This window comes from Heterodontus francisci, chromosome 5 (genome assembly GCF_036365525.1).
Source record: "Heterodontus francisci isolate sHetFra1 chromosome 5, sHetFra1.hap1, whole genome shotgun sequence".
NCBI lineage: Eukaryota > Metazoa > Chordata > Chondrichthyes > Heterodontiformes > Heterodontidae > Heterodontus > Heterodontus francisci.
In genome coordinates this window covers 133177731-133201022 of record NC_090375.1, presented here as the reverse complement: position 1 = coordinate 133201022, position 23292 = coordinate 133177731, and the positions used below count along the sequence as shown (strand labels likewise).

The 23292-nt window shown below is 43.6% G+C and overlaps 1 protein-coding gene across 16 annotated transcripts in view; it reads left to right on the top strand.

The window, feature by feature from the left end:
- LOC137370059 (lethal(3)malignant brain tumor-like protein 4) overlaps positions 1-23292 on the top strand; it is a 456447-nt gene that overhangs the window by 116024 nt on the left and 317131 nt on the right. For all 16 annotated transcript variants that reach the window (XM_068032126.1, XM_068032123.1, XM_068032124.1 and 13 more), the window contains 4 exons: positions 5215-5319; positions 6096-6231; positions 6630-6721; positions 18350-18501. In XM_068032126.1, coding sequence (XP_067888227.1) covers positions 5215-5319; positions 6096-6231; positions 6630-6721; positions 18350-18501 — 485 coding nt within the window. The remainder of the gene's footprint in view (positions 1-5214; positions 5320-6095; positions 6232-6629; positions 6722-18349; positions 18502-23292) is intronic.

Here is a 23292-nt window from a genome sequence, read left to right as displayed (position 1 = left end):
ACATTAAGAGTAAGAGGATAATTAAGGAGAGAGTAGAATCCATAAAGGTGTGTCTATGTAGAGGCGGAAGATGTTGGCATTGTTCTTAATGATTACTTTGTGTCTATCTTCACAGCAGAGCGGGACGATGCAGATATTGTAGTTAAGGAGGAGGAGTGTGAAGTATTGAACTTGATAAATATAGGGAGAGAGGGAGTATTAATGGGATTCGCAACCTTGAAAGTTGATAAATCATCAGGGCTGGATGACGTACCACAGGCTGTTAAAAGAAGTAAGAGAGGCAATAGCGGAAGGTCTGACCATCATTTTCCAATCCTCACTGGCTACAGGTGTGATGCCGGAGGATTGGAGAACTGCTAACCTTGTACCTCTGTTTAAAAAGGGATCGAGGGATGGATTGAATAATTACAGGCCAGTCAGTCTGACCTCAGTAGTGGGCTGAGAGATAGGATTAACTGTTACTTAGAAAGGAACAGGTTCATCAAGGATAGTCAGCATGGATTTGTAAAGGGAAGATCTTGTTTGACCATTTTAATTGAATTATTTGAAGAAGTAACAAGGAAGATAGATGAGTGTAGTGCATTTGATGTGGTCTGCATGGATTTTAGCAAGGCTTTTGACAAGGTCCCATGTGGCAGACTGGTTTAAAAAAATAAAAGCCCATGGGATCCAGGGAAATGTAGCAAGGTGGCTACAAAATTGGCTTAGTGGTAGGAAACAAAGGGTAATTGTTGACGGGTGTTTTTGCCACTGGAGGTCTGTTCCTAGTGGCGTTCCGCAGGGCTCAGTACTGGGTCCCTTGCTTTTTGTGGTATGTATTAATGATTTGGACGTAAATGTAGGGGTATGAACAAGAAGTTTGCAGCGACACAAAGATTGGCTGTGTGGTAGCGAGCGAGGAGGATAGCTGTAGGCTGCAGGAAGATATTGACAGTTTGGTTAGATGTGCAGAAAAGTGGCAAATGGAATTCAACCTGGAGAAGTGTGAGGTCATGTATTTGGGGAGGTCAAACAAGGCAAAGGAATACACAATTAATGGGAAAATACTGAGAAGTGTAGATGAAGTGAGGGACTTTGGAGTGAATGTCCACAGATTCCTGAAGGTAGCAGGACAGGTCAATAAGATGGTTAAGAAGGCATATGGAATCCTTTCCTTTATTAGCTGAGGTATAGAATACAAGAGCAGGGAGGTTATGCTGGAACTGTATAACTCATTGGTTAGGCCACAACTTGATTACTGTGTGCAGTTCTGGTCACCTCATTACAGAAAGGGTGTAATTGCACTCGAGAGGGTACAGAGGAGATTTACGAGAATGTTGCCAGGACTGGAAAAATACAGCAGTGATGAAAGATTGGATAGGCTGGGGTTTTTCTCCATGGAATAGAGAAGGCTGAGGGGAGATCTGATTGAAATGTACAAAATTTTGATGTGCCTGGATAGAGCGGAGGTGAAGGGTCTATTCACATTAACAAAGAGGTCAGTGACCAGGGGGCGTAGATTTCAAGTGGTAAAAGAAATAGAGGGGAGATGAGGAAAAAGTTTTTCACCCAGAGGGTGGTGGGGGTCTGGAATTCACTGCTTGAAAGGGTAGTTGAGGCAGAAACCCTCAACTCCTTCAAAAGGAGTCTGGATCTGCACATCAAGTGCAGTAATCTGTAGCGCTACGGACCAAATGGGATTAGAATGGGTGGATCGTATTTTGGCTGGCACAGATATGATGGGCCAAGTGGCCTCTTTCTGTGCCTTAAACTTTCTCTGATTCTGTGATTCTGCCTCATCAGAGGTTTTCAACTGAACTGCCTCCTCAATTTGATGTGCGTCACTGAATTTGCTCTCGTACGCATCTCTAATCATAATGGAGCAATCTACAGCTGTATCAATGCAAATGTTGATGCACTTTTGATTTATCAACACCTCTGTACAAAGTCTCTGTCAGTTGAGTGATTACTAGTGGCATAAATGCCATATAGCCCTAGCTCCTCTTGGTTTAAGCACTTTGGATTCATTTCAAGATTGTGAACTCTGCCCGTGTTACACTGCTGCTTTCCATTACTACTGGAAAGAGTTCTCTTCCCTGCTTTGGCCTTCGCTCGGCAGGCAATTGCAATATGGCCTATCTTTTGGTTGTTAAAGCATTTGACATTTCTGTACTGAGATACCTGTGCCGTATGGTTACCATTACCTCGATAATGTTGAAGACTCAAAACTTTCTTCAACATCACTCTTCTGATCAGGTCTCCCTACTTTAGACTTGGCAGAAGCCTTCTGACAGTGAACAGCAGTTCTACTGGTCACTTGCAGAGGATGAAAGTCCCAAGCATTCTTTGATGCCATCTCCATGGTAGAAGCGATCTTACACGCTAGTTCAAATGTAAGATTTTAGTAACTTTGGGATTCTTTCATCCACCAATCCACACACAAATATGTCTCGCAATGCACGGTCTAAGAATGAACCAAAGTTGTGATATAATGATAAATTCTTCAGTGCGACAATGCACTCACCAGCTGTTTCAATACTTCAATAAAAGCAAAATACCGCGGATGCTGGAAATCTGAAATAAAAACCAAGTGCTGGAAATACTCAGCATGTCTGGCAGCATCTCTGGAGAGAGAAACAGAGTTAACTGTTGGAATTTTACACTCCTCTCTCTCCCCCCACCCCCCACTTCCCCCTCCACAGGAGCTGGCTAGAGGTGGAGTTGTAAAATTGAGAGGGAAGTGGAGGGGTTCCCGTCACCTTCCGCCCCTGCTGCAATTTTCCCCAGGCCAATTAAGGCCTTTAAGTGGCAAAATAACTGTTATATTACCAGCAGCGGGCGGGCAGATTAGGAGGGCTACCCAGTAAAACCCGGTGGCCTGCTTGCAGGCGACGGGGGCCCCTCCTGATCAAGCAGCCTGTGTCCCACGGAGGGCCCCCCCCTTCACCATAGCCCAACTGCCCCCATTGAACTACACTCCCCTCACCCCTCCCAAATGACCCACCCTTGCCTCGCCGGGGCCCAGCCGATTGCCCCTGGCAAGGCCCCACAAACTTCCGGGGCTGCCACCCCTCTTGCTGCAGTCCCAGCATTGCCCACTGCTCGCCATAGCGCTACTGGGACTGAGAGCTGCTGGCAGCTCTTGGAGGCGAGAATTCCTGTCTTAGAGGGGCGGATGTCCCACCCAAGGGCAATTAAGGGCCTGGGCCATGTAAAATCACAGAGTAGCTTCCAGGCCCGGCGGAGGCGGGCTTGCCTCTGACTTTTTGGTCAGTGAGTGAGGTCTCCAGCCCGACATAAAATTCCAGCCTCCGTTTCGGGTCTGAGGACATTTCATCAGCATTCTGATGAAAGGTCACAGACCTGACACATTATCCCTGTTTCTCCACAAATGCTGCCAGACCCGCTAGTATTTCCAACACTTTCTGTTTTTGTTATGCTACTTCTCTGATTTCTGGTTCCAAATTTGCAGCTTTTCGTTATGTGTTAGTGGCTTCAGATTACAATGTTCCTCCAATTTAGTGGTAATTATTTTGAATGGCACATCTTTTGCCATTTTGGAAGCAAGAAGGTTTGTTAGCCATACACTCCCGGGCCAATCTCAGTGAGCAAAATTGCTTTTTTGCATTTAAGAATTGTCTTATTCCGAATCCAGGGATTCTTCACTTTCACCTTTGATTTGTATTAGCTGTGAAGACCATGTTCGTTATTTCAATGTATGAACTGAATGATTCTCGAGCTCTATCATATATTCCTAGACTTGCGATGTATTCCATGGGCACAGCCATTTTGTCTCATTCTCAAATGTAACAGTGACCCAGTAAACATTTTACTGTGTTTGTAACAGTGATACAGAAACTAAGTCAGCCTAATGAGAACATACTTACCAGTGTAGTCGGTTATAGAATCAGATGGACAGTAGGACCTTGTAGAATCTATTCAACAGCCACATATTTTCAGAAACGAGGCTTAACATTATTTAATTGAAAATTTTCACCATCCTAGCAGGTAGGTCACTGGGAGGTAGCTTATATTGTTCTTCACAATCTCTACTGCTTTTTGCTGCAAAATGTTTTGCACTTTAATTCCATTTCGTAACCAAAATCTGTTATATATTTGGAGGAACTTGAATTTGGAGATTTGGAGAAAAAGAGACACCAAGATGGACAGATAACATGTTCAATAACATCATCACAAAATGGGCATGTTCCTAACATAGGAATACATTACAGTAGCAAATGGGACTGCAAAACTTTGCGATACCCTCCTGCTACCTCTGGGTGTGAAGCTAACTCCTGTTTTGCGATGGCAGCTTGACTGCTGAGAGTACAGATTGGGAAGTCTTGCTTCTCTCATGATCTGGCGCTCTGCATTCCCGATTCTTGTTTCACGTAATTGCAATAATATGATGTGACCTAGGTTACTCCTTTATCTCCAGATGGAAAATGCCTTGTAAGTCTGCATGACTCCTGATGTGATGTTAAGCCTTCAAGTAAAATGTAACAACCTGTTTTATACTCATCGCAAAACTGCTGTGAAAACACACACTAAGTACTGCGAAGTGGTAAAAAGCATTGAAAACCATTAAAAATTTGCTATAAATAATGCTTTAATTTGTTAATGAGGACCACATGGCAGTGGTTTGGGCTGGGCAGGTGATGGAAACTATAGCCAGATCGTGAGGCATAGTGAAGGTCAAGCTGTCGGCATCCATGAGCCATGTTTCAGCCAAAGCCATGATTTCCGTGCAGTGCTTCACAAGGTCATGAATTGCAACTGCCTTGTTTGAGAATGAACAAACATTCTGGTGGAAAATGCAGTGATCACTGAACCCTTGGAATTGGTTACTGAGGTGCGTGGGATGGGAAGGACATTAGCTCCCAGCAGACACATTGTACAAGAAGGTCATTGAGGTAGGAGAATTGGGCAGTTGAGATTGCTGCTTTTAAGGATAAAGCAATGGGTGCCAAGATGGGCCTTTTGGAGCATGTTGAGAAAGGCATAGAGGGTCACTGTGAGGTTATCCAAGCAGGAATTCAAGCCTAAGACGTTATTCCAAGAGTAGGAAGGCAAACGAATGGTAGTGGTTTGGGTAAGGATTGGGTGCTAAAAACCTTAGAATGCAAAGTTCGAGACAGAGGTTTAAATGTGGGCTGAAGTTGCCACATCAGTTGCGGATAGTCAGCTGGAGACAGTTATAGAGAAGAGGCACTTATATTCCACCTTTTCTTACAGTTTCAATTAGTTCCGCAGAATAAAAATGGATTTAAAGTAGGCATGAGATTGGAAGGCATTGACCCACGGCACCCCTCCATGTTCTGTGTGCTGTCAGTGGCAGAGGTAAGTTTTTCTGTTCTGGGGTAATTTGTTGTTCATGTTAGAACTGTACAGTAGTTGCCTCATGTTTTGATTGATTTTTAGCCTGGGTATTTATTTCCCATGCCAGGTTTGTCCCTAGGTTTGATGCTGACATTTTCACACCATCTGCATAACATCATTTCCAGACACTGAATTAGGCCCATGAGATTGAGTGGTTTAAGCTTGCCTTGTACAGACAAATGTCCAGATGTTTCTTGTGATTTAGTGCCGTAAGCTCCAGTCACAGTAAAGAAACTAGTGAGATTTTTGTAACTATAGGTTAAATAAACAAATGGCCTTCTCTTGCTCAAAGCATTTGTATGCCACTAATTTCCTCCTTTATGCAAAGAATTACGTAATCACCTAGGTAGAGGAAAATCAGGGGAGGAATGCATGCCTGTAATGCAGCCCTCCCGACTTTCTCAGCTGAGTTCCTCCCTACCCAAATTTCCTTCATGCACTCTGCTTAGGCTTTTATACTAACTCTCAGATGCAAAAGTGGAAAGTCTTCCCAGTTATTATTCAAATTAGATGTAATATTTCAAATAGCACTGTATTAATGTATACCCACTACGATCTCGTAACAACCATATGAAAAAACATGGCCTCCAGTCCACGGTCATAGACCATAAATTGGTTTCTTCTGGTGATATATTCACATGTGCAATATAATATGTGATAAACCTCAGTGACTGCTAACCCAATTTTACTTCGTTATTACTGTAAACAGTTTTAACTTGACTGTTTCTTCCCATCAGGTATGTGGTGTTCGCATGAGGCTCCACTTCGACGGATATTCTGAGTGTTTTGATTTCTGGACTAACTTTGACTCACCTGATATTCATCCGGTGGGTTGGTGTGAGAAGACCAGCCACAAACTGCATCTTCCCAAAGGTCTGAAAGTCTCAACTGGAGCCAAATAAAAATACTTGTTATCAAAAGTCAATGCAGTATGTAGAATATGCATAGATCACATTTGAAAATGATACCACATTGATCTTAGTGATTGTTGCCTCTGCAATTGCTGAAGTGTGAGAAGTAAAGAAAGTCATGTAATTCTGAATAAATCCAGAAAGTCAAATATACTATGCAAGAATAAGGGTTAGTTTGGTCAGGCAATCACAGATCCTGAACTGACCGCCACTGAAACAATCCTACATTTGGGACTTCTGTAGAGAAAATTCCACTGTACAGTATTTTATTTAGTGATGTTATGAAATAAATTCTTGTAACATAATTAAACTGCCCGATCAACATTTCCATTATTGACAGGATTCTGACTTTCCTTTCAGGCTATAAAGAAGAGGAGTTTAACTGGGCAAACTACTTGAAAGCCTGTAAGGCCCAACCAGCCCCAAAGAATCTATTTAAAGTTCCAAATACAGTAAGTATCTTTTTCATGATACCGCATCATGTGACCCAATTATTTAAGTAGTTTAATCTTCATTTTGTAATATTGGCAGGAGTTTTACAGTGGATTTGGTGGGGGAAACCAGTCCACCGGCCAAAAAGTCAGTGGCAAGCCAGCCTCTGCCGGGCCTGGGGATCCAGACCAGATTTTAAGCCCTCCAGGCCCTTAATTGGTCTTGGGCAGGACTTCCACCTCACTGAGGCAGGAAGTCCTGGCCAATCAGCAGGCTGACAGCTTAGTCTCAACAGTGCCACCAGGAGCGGTGGCCACTGCTGGGACTACATCCAGCTGCAAGAGGAAGCTGATGGACGGCCCTGGAGATGAGCTATGTTTTTAGGGCCTTGACAGGGACAGTTGGTCGGGCCCCAGTGAGGCAAGGGGCTTTTTGTGCATTGGGGGCAGTTGGAGTTTTGGGGGCTGATCAGGAGGCCCCCCTCCCCCAGCCTGCTAGGATGCTGCCTAGTTTTAACAGGCAGGTTTTCTGAGGCCTCAGTTGCCCACCAGACAAAAGTAAATTAGCCATGGCGGTAGATGGAGGCCCTTCAGTGGCAGATAATTGACCACTTAAGGGTTTTGATTGGCCTGTGGTGGGCGGGCCATTTCTCACCACCACCGCAACCCCGCGTAAATTGGCAACGGAGGCGAGGAAGGGCACCCCAGCCTCCCATTCCATTTTATGCCCCCCTCTTTCCGCCATCCCCCCCCCCCCCCCCCCACCCCCCACCCAACCCCAACCTGCTCTCTTGGGGGGTGTAAAATTCTGGCCATTTATTTTAGAGTTAAGCATTTTAAAAAATTGAAATGTTTCGTGAGGTCCACCACTGAACACAAAGTTAGAGTAGTACATGGGAATTCCAAGCAGAGAGAACATCCTTCTCAGGCCTTCCAGAACCACAGATTGCTAGTTGTCAGCTGCTGCCCAAGTGACCCAGCACTGACCCTGAAAAAGTCTCTGGGTCAACCTTATTGTAAATTCTTTGGGTGGGCATCTGCTGCTTTTCTGCCTGTGCTGGGGAGCTTGCTGCTGCAAATAACTGGCGCCAACTGCAGTTGGATGTCTCTGACAGCTTAAATAGGGCCTTGCTAAAAAGAAAAGTTCCTCTCCATTTGCCTGTACAAATCTGCAGCAGTGGATGAATGTAACAGTGGCTCCCATCGCCATTGCACTTAATGTTGTGAGATTTAAATGCCTGACGACATAGCGCCTCTCCTAGCAAATGTCTATGTCCATCCTCTTCCCATTTTCTTAGCTAGCTTAGAAAATGTGATGCATCCATGTTATGAAGACTGGAATTGGTAATATGGTTATGTTTTTGAAAAAAGGCTCTGATTATTAAAAGTTTAAGATGGAGTCAGAGAAGTCAGGTGACCTCACATCAACTCTGCTTAAAGACAAGACGGAAATCTTGATTAACAGGACAAGAAGAGAACACGGAGCAAGACTTTTTTTTGAAAAACAGAGACTGCAGGGGTAGAACACCTGAAGAACAATGGGTTTCATCCTCCCAGACTTTTGGATCGTAAACAAGGAGTCAGTGATTCTGAGGATGCAAATGTGCATGGCAGCTGCTAATACCTAGAAACAATGAAAAGCCAGGGTGGCTATGCTGAAACCAGACTTGTGGACTTTGCATATTGGAAAAGGACAATGAGCTATTGACTTTTGATTTCAGATAAATTTAACAAATTTTCTGAAGGCAGGCAGGCTGTAAGAATGAAAGGAAGAGAAAGGCAGACAACCAGCCTCAAGGGCTGAGAAGACATGAACCTATCCTAAAGCAGGAAAAGGCCAACAGGATCACTAGGGATTATCTTATTCATCGGCGTCCAGGTCGGAAGTGCAGAGAGAAGTGAGCGAAAAGCAACTGGGAAGAGTTTGGGACTTTTAACCACTAAGACTTTGCCATCAAAAAGGATTGTGTAACATCTAAGTGTGGGTTTTCAAGTATTTTAATAAGTCAAGAAAATACCTAGCTTTATGATTTGGGGTATCAGCTACTTCCAAAGTACTGTTTAGTTAATGAGGATTTCTTATAGTTTAGTTGTTCAAATGACAGTCTCAAAATGTGAAATCTTGTGCAATTCTTTAAATTGGTCTGGGGGTTCATATCTTGTATTTTTAACATTAACAGTCTCACTGAGGTCATAACATACAACTCTTATCATTATCACTTCACTGAAATATGCCAAGCTTTATTTCGGCAGAAACAATGCCAGAAGATGCATTTGGGGCCAAAATAGGCAAAATAATAAATCCCTGCTACTTTTCAGCCCTCCCCTGCTACTGCCACGAAAGAATAAAGGAATGCTTACAGTTTTATAGCGTCTTTCATGACCACTGGATGTCTCCAAGAGCTTTACAGCCAATGAAGTACTTCTGAAGTGTACTCACTATTGTAAAGTAGGAAATGCAGCTGCCAGTATGTGCACAGCAAACTGCTACAGACAACAATGTGATAATGACCAGACAATCTGCTTTTGTGATGTTTGAGGGATAACTATTGGCAAAACCAGAACAAAAAATCCTACCCATGTGTCTAATTGTGCTTTGAAGTATTTATTTTGTTTCTGCTGAACTGGTCCAGTTCTTTGAGTCTTCTTCTTTGGCCTCCTTGTCTCGAGAGACAATGGGTAAGCGCCTGGAGGTGGTCAGTGGTTTGTGAAGCAGCGCCTGGAGTGGCTATAAAGGCCAATTCTGGAGTGACAGACTCTTCCACAGGTGCTGCAGATAAAATTGTTTGTCGGGGCTGTTACACAGTTGGCTCTCCCCTTGCGCCTCTGTCTTTTTTCCTGCCAACTGCTAAGCCTCTTAGACTCGCCACACTTTAGCCCCGCCTTTATGGTTGCCCGCCAGCTCTGTCGATCGCTGGCAACTGACTCCCACGACTTGTGATCAATGTCACAGGACTTCCTGTCGCGTGTCAGTGTGAGATGTTAAAGCAGCATCGTCGGCGAAGAGGAGTTCCCTGATGAGGACTTTCCGTACTTTGGACTTCGCTCTTAGACGGGCAAGGTTGAACAACCTGCCCCCTGATCTTGTGTGGAGGAAAATTCCTTCTTCTGAGGACTTGAAGGCATGTGAGAGCAGCAGGGAGAAGAAGATCCCAAACAGTGTGGGTGCGAGAACACAGCCCTATTTCATGCCACTCAGGATTGGAAAGGGGTCTGATGAGGCCCCGCTATGCTGAATTGTGCCTTTCATATTGTCATGCAATGAGGTGATGATACTTTGTAGCTTTGGTGGGCATCCGATCTTTTCTAGTAGTCTGAAGAGACCACGTCTGCTGACGAGGTCAAAGGCTTTGGTGAGATCAATGAAAGCAACGTAGAGGGGCATCTGTTGTTCACGGCATTTCTCCTGTAACTGGCGAAAGGAGAACAGCATATCAATGGTGGATCTCTTTGCTCAAAAACCACACTGTGCCTCAGGATAGACACGCTCAGCCAACTTCTGGAGCCTGTTTAAAACGACACGAGCCAAGACTTTCCCCACTATGCTGAGCAGGGAGATTCCACAGTAGCTGTTGCAGTCACCGCAGTCACCCTTGTTCTTATAAAGGGTGATGATATTGGCATCGCGCATGTCCTGTGGTACTGCTCCCTCATCCCAGCACAGGCAAAGCAGTTCGTGCAGTGCTGAAAGTATAGCAGGCTTGGCACTCTTGATTTCAGGGGTAATGCCGTCCTTCCCAGGGGATTTTCTGCTGGCTAGAGAATCAGCAGCATCACTGAGTTCTGATTTTATTGGCTGTACGTCCAACTCATCCATGACTGGCAGAGACAGTCCAGTTCTTTGAGTAACCTTGAGATTACTGTGCTTGAGGTCTTGTCCTCATTTATTTATTTATTTAGAGATACAGCACTGAAACAGGCCCTTCGGTCCACCGAGTCTGTGCCGACCATCAACCACCCATGTATACTAATCCTACACTAATCCCATATTCCTACCACATCCCCACCTTCCCTATATTCCCCTACCACCTACCTCTACTAGGGGCAATTTATAATGGCCAATTTACCTATCAACCTGCAAGTCTTTGGCTGTGGGAGGAAACCGGAGCACCCGGCGAAAACCCACGCGGAGAACTCACAGGGAGAACTTGTAAACTCCGCACAGGCAGTACCCAGAACCGAACCCGGGTCGCTGGAACTGTGAGGCTGCTGTGCTTGCCACTGTGCCGCCCTTGGAACGCTCATGTGTGCTCATCTTGGAACTTCACTCTTCAACCTCCCTCTGCAAAACCTGCATCCTACTCTTCGCTGTTTCATGTGTTTCCAAATGAACCACAACATTTTTTATTGATATACTTCCCTTTCCAAAAATGTTTTCATTCAGTTATGTCCCATAGTCCTAGAGGAATATGCCAAACTGCACTGTCATGGCTAAAAATCAGGCTGTCTGTTGCCGCATTATGAAAGCTCCAACATGCATCTGTTCTCCTGGACATTGACACTCTATTTTCCATTGGTAATCCCTTACTCTACAGTGCCCTGGTGTTGCTGGCCTTATCTTCATAATTGTCACAAATTGGATACCCATTGCACAAGTCCAGACCCACAGAGTTTCCCTGTGCTGTTTCTCCCTTTGAGTGGTCACCCACTTCGTCCCCTCTGCTTTAGTCTTCCTCTCTATCTGTGGGTCGCATGCCACCTGGAGCATATTATCTTAGTAAATGTTCACAGTATAATTTGTTGGTCTTTGTGCTCAACATTTTTCTGTTGAAAGAACATGTCCCTCTGACTGTTCATGCATATTTACATCTCCTGGATGCTTTGTCATTCTTGGATGTACCGATCATGCTTGTTGCACACATCACAGGTCTGGTTCCCGCTCCAACCATTTCTGTCCTCACAGCTTTTGCAAAACTCACAAGCATTAACTCTCGAACTAATTTTTAGGTGTACCTGGCTTGTTTGTTCAGATTCATTTGCACTCCTTCTTAGTACCAAATTTCTGCCTTTATATTCACTCTGCACAAACTTGCTCTGTCACCTTTTTACTCACTTGGCCATCAATTTATTTTAGACTCTTCGTACAGTTATTCTATGCATCAAGTGTTTTTCTGGCGCCTCACTTGCTGAATATCTTCAAACTACATTCAGTAGCTTGTAGGCTAATATACTAGTTTAAATACTTCTTAAAATAGGCCTGTTATTTCCCTGTATCCTTATCTACCTTGAATATGCTATATTTCACACCCTTTCTTTTACAAAAGAACGTTTTTCCTGTTTTAATTGATGGGGAAAGTAACCCTATTCTGGATTCAAACTCATCAATGAATGGGCAAAACATTTTGAATTTTAAAATATGCAGAGTGGGATGATAATTAAATTGTGAATTGCAGCAAGGATTAGACAACTGAAGGGACATGTTTTGTCTCTTCATCTGTAATGCTTAATTTCTCAAGTGTCACTTTGCTGAGTTGTTCAGGGTTCAGGCAGCAGTCATTTTATCTTGCCTATCCTAAATAGGAATCTATATTAGAGAGCATGGATGGTATCCAGAGAGATGCTTAAGAACCTTAACCCACAATATGGACTGAACCAAAGACAGATACCAGTCTAAGCAATTATTTTATTGTGTTCAATAACAAAGTCCGAGGTAAAGTCCAAGGCATGGTGAAGGGTCACTTCTGCTTTTTTACCCACTTCATGGAAAAGGTTGCTCCCCATTACGGAGATGTGGTTACAGTGTGACCAGGACTGGGAACTGAATATTCAGGGATATTCTTCATTTAGAAAGGATTGGCTGAGGGGACAATGAGGTGGGGTAGTGCTGTTAATAAGGGACGACATCAGTACTTTAGTGAGAGAGGATCTTGGATCAAAGGAGCAAGACGTAGAATCAGTTCGGGTGCATCTAAGAAACAGCAAGGGGCAGCAAACATTGGTGGGAGTTGTTTACAGGCCACTGTTACAACCTGGTGAGAAAGGGGTCTAGGGGTCCCTCTAAGCCTCTAAGTCTTACCCCAACAGAGTTTAATTTTATATACGCCGTTTTTTTTTTAGCTCCCTCTTAGTGAATCCTTGTTCACTAACTTCCAATTATAAGGCAAAGAAACTAGACAGACAGGTTTTCGTAGCTTTAAAGAAAAAAGGTTGAACTTTGTTAAACTTAAATTCTAACTTGGTTAACACCTACGGATACGCAATGCGTCCATGCTAGCATGCATACGCGATACACACTTGTAGATAGAGACAGAAAAGAGCAAAAGAAATAAAGTGGAAACGTTTGAGGCAACATCTGAAGATGGTTATGGTTACTGATCTTGGAGCTCGCTGTTGAGTCCTTGATTTAAGTAGGTCTTGCTTTTCGTTGGGGCCCAGTATTATTCTTAAGCCTTGTTTGATGTCGGAGACTTTTCTCTCTTGAAGTTCATGTGTCCTCAGTGGGACCAGAGGCTTGTGAGAAAGCAGATCGGAGAGGTCTTCTCATTCCAGGAGCAAACAGTCTTTGTTCCAGTTCAAACTCTTTATACAATTCAGAAAAAACACAGGTTGCCGAGCAGGTTAGTCATGTGACTAGCTGGTCTGACCACGTCTGTTTGTGGATTCTCTTGTCTTAGCCGACCCTGGAATGTCTCTTCTTACATAAACTGCCTGATGCTCAAAGTGCATTGTGGGTTAAATTGGAGCAGGAAATAGCCCCTTTGTCCCTCCAAGCACTGTCTGTTAGTATGCGAATATTTTTTCCAGCCATAGCTGATCTGTTTAACAAGTTATTTCCTCACTCCAGCAACAGTTTAAAATCAATGTTAATATGACAAAATTAATAATGCCTCATTCTTGGCAAGTGGGGGGTCTGCATGACAGTCACCAAACTGTCGTGGTAATGTTGAGCACGGTATAAGTCAGGAAATTAGAGCTACATTGTAATGGGCATTACAATAATAATGACTTCAATTTACATGTATACTGGGTAAGCTTAATTAGCACTAATGCTGTGGAGGATGAATTACTGGAGTATGTGCAGGATGCGTTTCTGGAGCAGTATGTTGAAGAACCAACTAGGGAACGGCCAATTTTAGGTTTAGTATTATGTAATGAGAAAGGGCTAATTAATAGCCTTGCTGTAAATGAGCCTTTAGGAAATAGTGACCACAATATGATGGAATTTTACATCAAGTTTGGAAGAGATATAGTTCATTCTGAAACTAGGGTCTTAAGTCTAAACAAAGGAAACGATGAAGGTATGAGGGGCAAGTTGGCTGTGGTGAATTGGGAAAATACATTAAAAGATTTGATGGTAGACAGGCAATGGCTAGTATTTGAAGAAGTATTGCATCATTTACAACAAATATACATTCCTCTACGACACAATAACCCAACAGGAAAGGTGAATCAACCGTGGCTAACAAAAGAAGTTAAATATTGCATTATATCAAAGGAAGTGGCTTTTAAGGTCACCAGAAAAAGTGGTAAGCCTGAGGATTGGAAGTAATTTAGAATCCAACAAAGGAGGACCAAGAAACTGATAAAGAAAGGAAAAAGAAAATATGACTGCAAGCTAGCTAGAAACATAAAGGCGGACTATCAAAGCTTCTTTCAGGATGTGAAAAGGAAAAGATTAGCAAGGACAAATGTGGACCCATTACAGGTGGGGACAGGAGAATTTGTGGTTGAGAATGAGGAAATGGCAGAGAGACTAAACAATTACTTTGTGTCTGTCTTCACGGAGGAAGGCACAGAAAATCTCCCAGGGAAACTAGGGAACCAAGGGACTTGTAAAAATAAGGAACTGAAAGAAATTAGTATCAATGAAGAGGTAGTACTCGAAAAATTAACTGGATTGAAGGTTAATAAATCCCCTGGCCAGCTGAGCTACATGCCAGAGTTTTGATGGAGGTGGTTATAGAGATACTGGAAGCATTAGTGGTTATCTTTCAAAATTCTTTAGATTCTGGCAGGGTTCCTGCAGACTGGAAAGTAGCAAATGTGACCCCACTATTTAAGAAGGGCGCAAGAGTGAAAACTGAGAACTGCAGACCTGTGAGTTTGACGTCAGTAATAGGGAAAATATAAGAATCTGTTATAAAGGATAAGATAACTGGACACTTGGAAAATAGTGATATGATTGGGCAGAGTCAACATGGATTTGTGAAAGGGAAATCATGTTTGACAAACCTTTTGGAGTTTTTTGAGGATGTTACTTGTAACATAGATAAAGGAGAATCAGTGGATGCAGTGTATTTGGATTTTCAGAAGATTTTTGATAAGGTCCCACACAGGAGGTTAGTAAACAAAATTAGAGCACATGGGTTTGGGGGTAATATACTGGTACGGATTGAGAATTGGTTAACAGACAGAAAACTGAAAGTAGGAATAAATGGGTCATTCTCAGGATGACGGACTGTTACTAGAGGGGTACCACAATAATAAGTGCTTGGGCCACAGCTATCTAGATTCTCAATCTATATAAATGATTTGGATGTGGGAACCAATTGTAATATTTCCAAATTTGCTGATGACACAAAACTGGGAATGTAAGTTGTGAGGGGGATGCAAAGAGACTTCAAGAGGATTTGGACAGGCTAGGTGAATGGGCAAGAACATGGCAGATGGAATATAATGTGAATAAGTGTGAAGTGATCCACTTTGGTAGGAAACAGGCAGAATATTTCAGAGATTGGGCAGTGTTGATGTCCAAAGGGGAGCTGGACGTCCTTGTTCAAGAGTCATGAAAAGTCGACATGCAGGTGCAACAAGCAATTTGGAAGGCAAATGATATGATGGCCTTCATTGCAAGGGGATTTGAGTACAGGAGTAAAGATGTCTTGACACAATTGTATAAAGCCTTGGTGACACCAGTCTGTATCACAATAGAGCCCATTGCATTTGAAGCTGGTTTCCTTAGATCAGCTAGTTGGTTTGTGTCTAGACACTATAAAGGAAACAGAGCCTTCCCCACAATGGTAGGTCCTACTTCTAAAGACTAAGTGTCCTGTATTCTTGCATCAACTGAATGTCTGGGGATAACTTAGGAGAGACTGGTGGGAGCTCTGGTGAGTTTTTTATCGTTCCTGGGATGTGGGCATCACTGGCCAGGCCAGCATTTATTGCCCATCCTTAATTGCTCTTGAGAAGGTGGTGGTGAGCTGCCTTTTTGAACTGCTGTATTCCATGTGGGATAGGTACGCCGACAGTGCTATTAGGAAGGGAGTTTCAGGATTTTGACCCGGCGACAGTGAAGGAATGTCAATATAGTCCAAGTCAGGATGGTGTGTGGCTTGGAGGGGAACCTTCAGGTGGTGGTGTTCCCATGCATCTGTCGCCCTTGTCCTTCTGGGTGGTAGAGGCTACGGGTTTGGAAGGTGCTGTTGAAGGAACCTTGGTGAGTTTCTGCAGTGCATCTTGTACACACTGCTGCCACTGTGTGTTGGTGGTGGAGGGCGTGAAAGTTTGTGATTGGGTGATAATCAAGCGGGCTGCTTTGTCCATTGCTTATGGGAATATTTGTGGAGCCACTTCTTCCAGTTAGTCCACCACCATTCACAACTGGAATGGCAGGACTGCAGATCTGATCTGTTGGTTATGGGATCACTTAGCCCTGCCAATGCTAATGCTTATGCTGTTTGGCACGCAAGTAGGCCTGGGTGTAGCTTCACCAGGTTGACACCTCATTTTGAGGAATGCCTGGTGTTGCTTCTGGCATGCCCTCCTGCCCTCTTCATTGAACCAGGGTAGGTTCCCCCGGCTTGCTGGTGATGTTAGAGTGGGGGATATGCTGGGCTATGAGGTTACAGGTTGTGGTTGAGTACAATTCTGTTGCTGCTGATGGCCCACAGTGCCTCATGGATGCCCAGTTTTGCATTGCTAGATCTGTTCAAAATTTATCCCATTTATCACGGTGGTAGTACCACACAACACGAAGGAGGGTATCCTCATTGTGAAGATGGGAGTTTGTCTCCACAAGGACTCTGCGGTGGTCACTCTTGCCAACACTATCATGGACAGATGCATCTGCGGCAGGTAGGTTGGTGAAGACGAGGTCAAGTATATTTTTCCCTCTTGTTAGTTCCCTCACCACCTGCCGCAGACCAAGTCTTGCAGCTATGTCCTTTAGGACTCGGCCAGCCTGGTCAGTAGTGGTGCTACCGAGACATTGAAGTCCCCCAGTCAGTCTACATTCTGTGCCCTTGCCACTCTCAGTGCTTCCTCCAAGTGGTGTTCAACATGGAGGAGTACTGATTCATCAGCTGAGGGGGTGGTGGGTGCGCGGTAGTTAGTAATAGGCAGGAGGTTTTGTTGCCCACGTTTGACCTGATGCTATGAGACATCATGGGGTCTGGAGTCAATGTCGAGGACTCCCAGGGCAACTCCCTCCCGACTGTATACCACTGTGCAGCCACCTCAGCAAAGTCTGTCCTGCCAGTGGGACAGGACATACCCGGGGATGGTGATGGTGGTGTCTCGGACATTGTCTGTCAGCTGTGATTCGTTGAGTATGACTATGTCAGGCTGTTGCTTGACTAGTCTGTGGGACAACTCTCCCAACTTTGGTATAAGTCCCCAGATGTTAGTGAGGAAGACTTTGCAGAGTCGACATGGCTGGGTTTGCCATTGTTGTTTCTGGTGCCTAGGTCGATGCCGGGTGGTCTGTCTGGTTTCATTCCTTACTAACTTCGTAGCAGTTGGATACAACTGAGTGGCTTGCTAGGACATTTCAGAGGGCATGTAAGAGTCAACCACATTGTTGTCAGATGTAGGCCAGACCAGGTAATGACAGCAGATTTCCTTCCCTAAAGGAAGGACATTAGTGAACCTGATGGGTTTTGACAATCAACAATGGTTTCATGGCCATCATTAGACTTGCTTTTTAATTCCAGGTTTTTATTAATTGCAGATTGTTATTAATTGAATTCAAATTCCACCTTCTGCTCCCGTGGGATTCGAACCCAGAACAATACCGTGGGTCTCTGGGTTGCTAGTCCAGTGACAATGTCACAATGACACCGCCTCTTCCTGACATCATCCTGCCAAAACTGCCTCTTTTTGATGTCAGTTAGAAAGGGATGATGGCAAGAAGTACCCAGTGCCTTTGCCTGAGGAAACCCCCATCACCAAACTAATGAGGAGGAGACCCAACGAATCCACGTCCCACCCCTGTAGACTGGTAGTCCCAAAGAAATTTGAGTCATTATCATTTAATTTGGGAGAGGGACTTAGACATTTTCTAAAATATCAAAAAAAAAGTTGAGAAAATTCTCTAGCTTTGCATTACATAATTCTGTGTTAGTGTTAGTGATAGTGGAGCAATGCTGTTGATGTGATCAGCAATAGCTTCAGGAAGTGAAATGATGTGAATATGCCTTGTGTTTGATCATTGGTTGTATTCATAATTTAAAAATCTATTTTCTGCCAAGAAATTAGGTTATGAAGTTTCAATTCAAACAGAAATATAAATGTAGAATTATAGGGCCTATAGTAACAGGTTTCATTGCAGACTGGCTCGTGTCCAGCTTGCTAAGTATCCAGATGCAAAGGCATCTATTTTTAAATATCATACAACATGTTTTTGGCAAGATATGTAGTGACTATAGTATATCAAAGTTTGTCATTTTCAATTTGCTCCTAACATGTACCATTATTTGTTTCTCATAGACTGTTACTCCTTTAGGATTTCGAGTAGGTATGAAGCTGGAGGCGGTTGACAGAAAGAATCCCTCCCTGATCTGTGTTGCATCAGTGACGGATATAATAGACAGTCGCTTTTTGGTGCATTTTGATAACTGGGATGATACATACGATTACTGGTGAGAATTTATCTACAATCATTCTCAGTACTGTGTTACCTTGTGGAATTTAGATACCTTGGTCGAGAAATACCGAAAGTATAACAGGTGTCTTGGAACTCTGGTGAGGTGGGACCGCTACCTGCTTACAGGTGACAGCGCTGACTCTCTTAAGTTGTGGAGTCAGTCAGTTTAAGTCAGCTGAGGCTTGCAGGCTGTGTAAATACAGCTTGCAGTGCTTCAGCTACATGAGATTGGGGTGGGTACATGGAAAACAGAAAATAGGGTGGGTTAGGCTCCAAATGGACTATGTAGGAGGGGGTAGTGGTTGGGTTTGCGGTAATTGCCATAGAGGAAGGAGAGAGTGAGATGGGGAGGAGGAATGAGGCAGGGGTGAAGTTATGGGAGAGATAGTGGGATGGTAGGAAAATACTTGGAGAGGGAGAAACCTGATGCAGCGATAGGATATAAAACCTGCTGCTGCTTACAGAGGTGGAGGAAAAATCTGGGCGATAAGTATGGCAGTCAAGTCAAAGAAACAAGTGCCAGACTACACAAAGCCAGAACTGCATATCCTTTTAATGGACATACAGAACTGGAAAACTGTGTGTTTGACATGGGCGAGAGATCCACCACGAATGCAGTATGTATTTTGTGGAGGAAGGTGCCTGTGCCACTTTATTGATTCCCAGGTATCGTTTGTAGTACATGATGTTTATTGACCTCACCTGAGCAGTCCCTGCTACCCCTGACTATTCCTTGTGGTGTCTTTACATGTGTATCCCCTAAATTCACTGCCCCCAATTGTGCAGGGGAGTCAGTGGTGAAAGTAGGATTCAACAGTAGGGAGTGAAAGATTTGCAGAGTTCAGTCTGTGACTCCCAGGCCTGCACACTGTTCTCTGGCTCCTGCTGTAAAAAGAAGGATGCAGAACAGGACTCTGAGGATCATTTTCGAGGACCTGAGATAGATGGCAGGGTCATGAAGTAATCCAGTGCCATCCTTAGTGCCAATATTGCAGAAGGTCTCCATACAATGAAGCACCAACCAGAACCAGTGCTGGTACTTGGAATATCTGTCTCCATTCACTTGATGGAGAGGCTTCCGGATATGTCAGTTCGTGCTTTGACCACTGGCCTTCAGGTTCCTGTGAAACTGTTTGGTGAGATTTAGTGAGAATAATGAAGAGTGGCTTCCCAGGGCTTCGGAAAGCTATTTCTTGGGGCTTGCAGGAACTAACTTTTCAGTTAAGATCGGTCCTTCTACTGATCTGTGAACCCTTGGATTCCGGGCCCAGCGCAAGTGGTGTAGCTGGAGTCTATTCTTATGATCTTTCTAGCCAACGCCCTCAGATGCTTACTCATTTTTATGGCAGGGTAGAGAGCCTGGCTGCCCACAAACCTACAGTGTTGCATCATCAGAACATACAAAAGTTAGCAAGTAACAGTTAATGTTTCAGGTTGATGACCTTTCATCAGAACTGGCTAAGGTTCGGAACGTTTTCTACTCTTTGCTAGTTCTGAGGAAAGGTCATCAAACTGAAACGTTAACTCTGTTTCTCTCTCCACAGATGCTGCCAGACCTGCTGAGTATTCCCAGCACTTTGTTTTATTAAAAGATTTTTGTGATGAAAAGTTGACAGTTCAGCTTTAAGACAGCTTGTTTGGTGGCAACGGTGCAGACGGAGTGAAAATAATGGTTGGATTGAAGGCATCTGTTCCCGCCCTACTCGAACCCTTCCTCTTGTTCTAATCCCCCACCCCACCCCCCACCACAAGCACTGCAATGCCCTGTTGGATAGCCTTATATGTGAAGTAAAGGTCTGACGTAGGCCGAATGCCGGACCCAGAAGTCCGGCCCAACCCGAACCCGACACATGTCGGGTCCTGTCGGGTCGAGTAGCAGGCCTGTACCCATGTACTGATGTACAGGCCTGCTACCCGACCCGACGACGTGTTGGGTTCGGGTCAGGTCTCACTTCCGGGTCCGGCAATTAGCCTAGGTCAGGTTTCCTTAGCAGACCTTTACCCCACCCGCAACCCCCACTCCCGTCATCAGTAACCTTATTCTCGAGACCATTCTCTTGGACCTGCACAAGGCTTGTGTCTGAGGCAGCCCCCTGCCCATGAGTTCTAACATCGTTCCTCCCTGCTGTAGGTGAGAGTGCAGAAACATTTAAATTAGATCTGGGAGATAAAATGACCCAAGCCTCAAGCCAAATAGTTTGTTGGGGAGCCCCATCAGCCCTGCACCCGCTCGCCCAAAATTTGCCTTTCGTTAAAATGTTTCAGCCAAAGCTTCTGATTATTCAAAACCTGTGAACTTGTCCATTTTCCCGTTTCATAAGTCACACAGTTAAGAATGTTCTTTTCGACAAGATTAGCTTAAGTCAGGTGCATTCCTGGCATAAATGGCAGTATTATTGTGATGGTAGCTTTGGCCTTCATTACCATGTGATTTGCATACATGCATACATTAAAAACAAGGAGCAGGAGTAGGCTATGCAGCTTCAAGAGCCTGCTCCACCATTCTGTAAGATCATGGCTGATCTGTTTGTGGACACTACTCTACTTTCCTGCCTACCCCTGATACCCTTTGACTCCCTTGTTTGTCAAGAATCTGTCTACCTCTGCCTTCAAAATATTCAATGACCCTGCCTCCACCGCTCTCTGGAGAAGAAAGTTCCACAGACTCATGATCCTCAGAGAAAAGATTTCTCCTTATCTCTGTCTTAAATGGGAAACCCCTTATTTTTAAACCGTACTCTTGAGTTTCAGTCTCTCCCACAAGGGGAAACATCCTTTCAACATCCACCCTGTCAAGTCCCTTCAGGATCTTACATGTTTCAATAAGATCACCTCTTATCCTTCTAGACTCCAATGAGTACAGACCCAACCTGTCCAACCTTTCCTCATAAGATGACCCTCTCATCCCAGTAATCAGTCTCTGAACTTCTAATGCACTTATATCCTTCCTTAAGTAAGGAGACCAATACTGTACACAGTACTGCATTGGTTTTCACCAATGCCCTATTCAACTGCAGCAAAACATCTCTACTTTTATATTCCATCCCCCTTGCAATAAATGACAACGTTTGCCTTCTTAATCACTTGTTGTACCTGCATACTAACTTTTAGTGTTTCTTGTACTAGGATGCCCAGATCCCTCTGCATCTGAGTTCTGCAATGTCTCTCCATTTAAATCTGTTGCTTTTCTATTTTTCCAGCTGAAGTGGACAAATTCACACTTTCCCACATTATTCTCCACCTGCCAAATCTTTGCCCATTCAGTTAACCTGTCTATATCCCTTGGCAGATTCCTTATTTCTTCTTCACAACTTAGTCTCCTACCTATCTTTGTGTCATCAGTAAATTTAGCAACCATACGTTCTGTCCCTTCATCCAAGTCGTTGATATAAATTGTAAATAATTGAGGCCCCAGCACTGATGCCCGTTGCACTTGACTAGTTACAACTTACCAACCTGAAAATGACTCCTTAATGCCAACTCTCTGTTTTCTGTTAGCAAACCAATCCTCTGTCCATGTTAATATGTTACCCCCTATACCGTGGGGATAATTGTTTCGTAACTTTTGATGTGGCACCTTGTCAAATGCCTTCTGGAAATCCAAGTACACCACATCACAGGTTCCCCTTTATCCAATTTGTTTGTTCCTTCCTCAAAGAACTCTAATAAATTTGTTAAACACAATTTCCCTTTCACAAAACCATGTTGACTCTGCCTGATTGCATTGAGATTTTGTAAATGACCTGCTATAACCTTATTTATAATTGATTCCAGCATTTTCCCTATGACAGTGTTATGACCGTAGCAGAAGCAATGCACTGTTAATTCAGTCCTGTCACTCCACAGGTCGTAGCATATTAATAAGCTTTCACCAAATCGGAAAAACAGCCAAATTAAATGCTCTAGTATCCACATATTGAAACAGACCAAACCAGGTATCTTTAGACAACAACTAATTATTTATTACAAAAAGCTAAATTTTAAACACCATTAAGATAAGCCTATGTTTAAAGACCTTATAACTTCTTCATGTAATCTAACTCTCGCATTCATGCACATAGATTCAAAAATAACAATTAATTTGGTATTTCCAAGTGTAGTTTTAAGATTAGCTGTCTGTTTAGAATAAATAAAATCGGTAAGTTTTTGCATTTTATGTTTCCAGTGAATGAGGTCTTCTGATGTGAAGATAATCGAAGTTCACTCGAAGTTTTCATCTGGATTTGATGAAACTGTTTCTTCTTAATAAGCATTCAAAATATTTCGGCTGTAGCAGCATTAGCCAGTTCTTTGAAAAAGAAAAGCTTTTCTTCCTTGTTCAGCGAGTTAACTTGGCTGTAGCTTTGTCGAATTTTTCTGGAGAATAATACAGCTTCCTTCTTCAAATCGCCTTGCTGGAAAAGTCAGAACTCACTGCTTCAGACTGGTTTCTGCCATCTCCCCACACAGTCAAAATGGACACCATACCATGTGACCTCTCTACTGCTGTTGCTCAGGGTAACCAAAAATGCAGCTGTGGTAAACTGTATCTCCAGATTTCTAAAATCTACTCTCCCTTAAATGTGCACTGCCCTCAAAAGAATCTTAAAGGCGCACACAGTTTTGAATCCAAGGAGAAAAAATAATACAAGTCCGTAACCACAGATGTTAGGCTAACTGGCCTATAGTTTCCTGCCTTCTGTCTTCCTCCTTTCTTGATTAGCGGATTTACATTTGCTATCTTAAAATCTGATGGGACCTTTCCAGAATCTAGGGAATTTTGGAAAATTAAAGCCAATGCATCCAC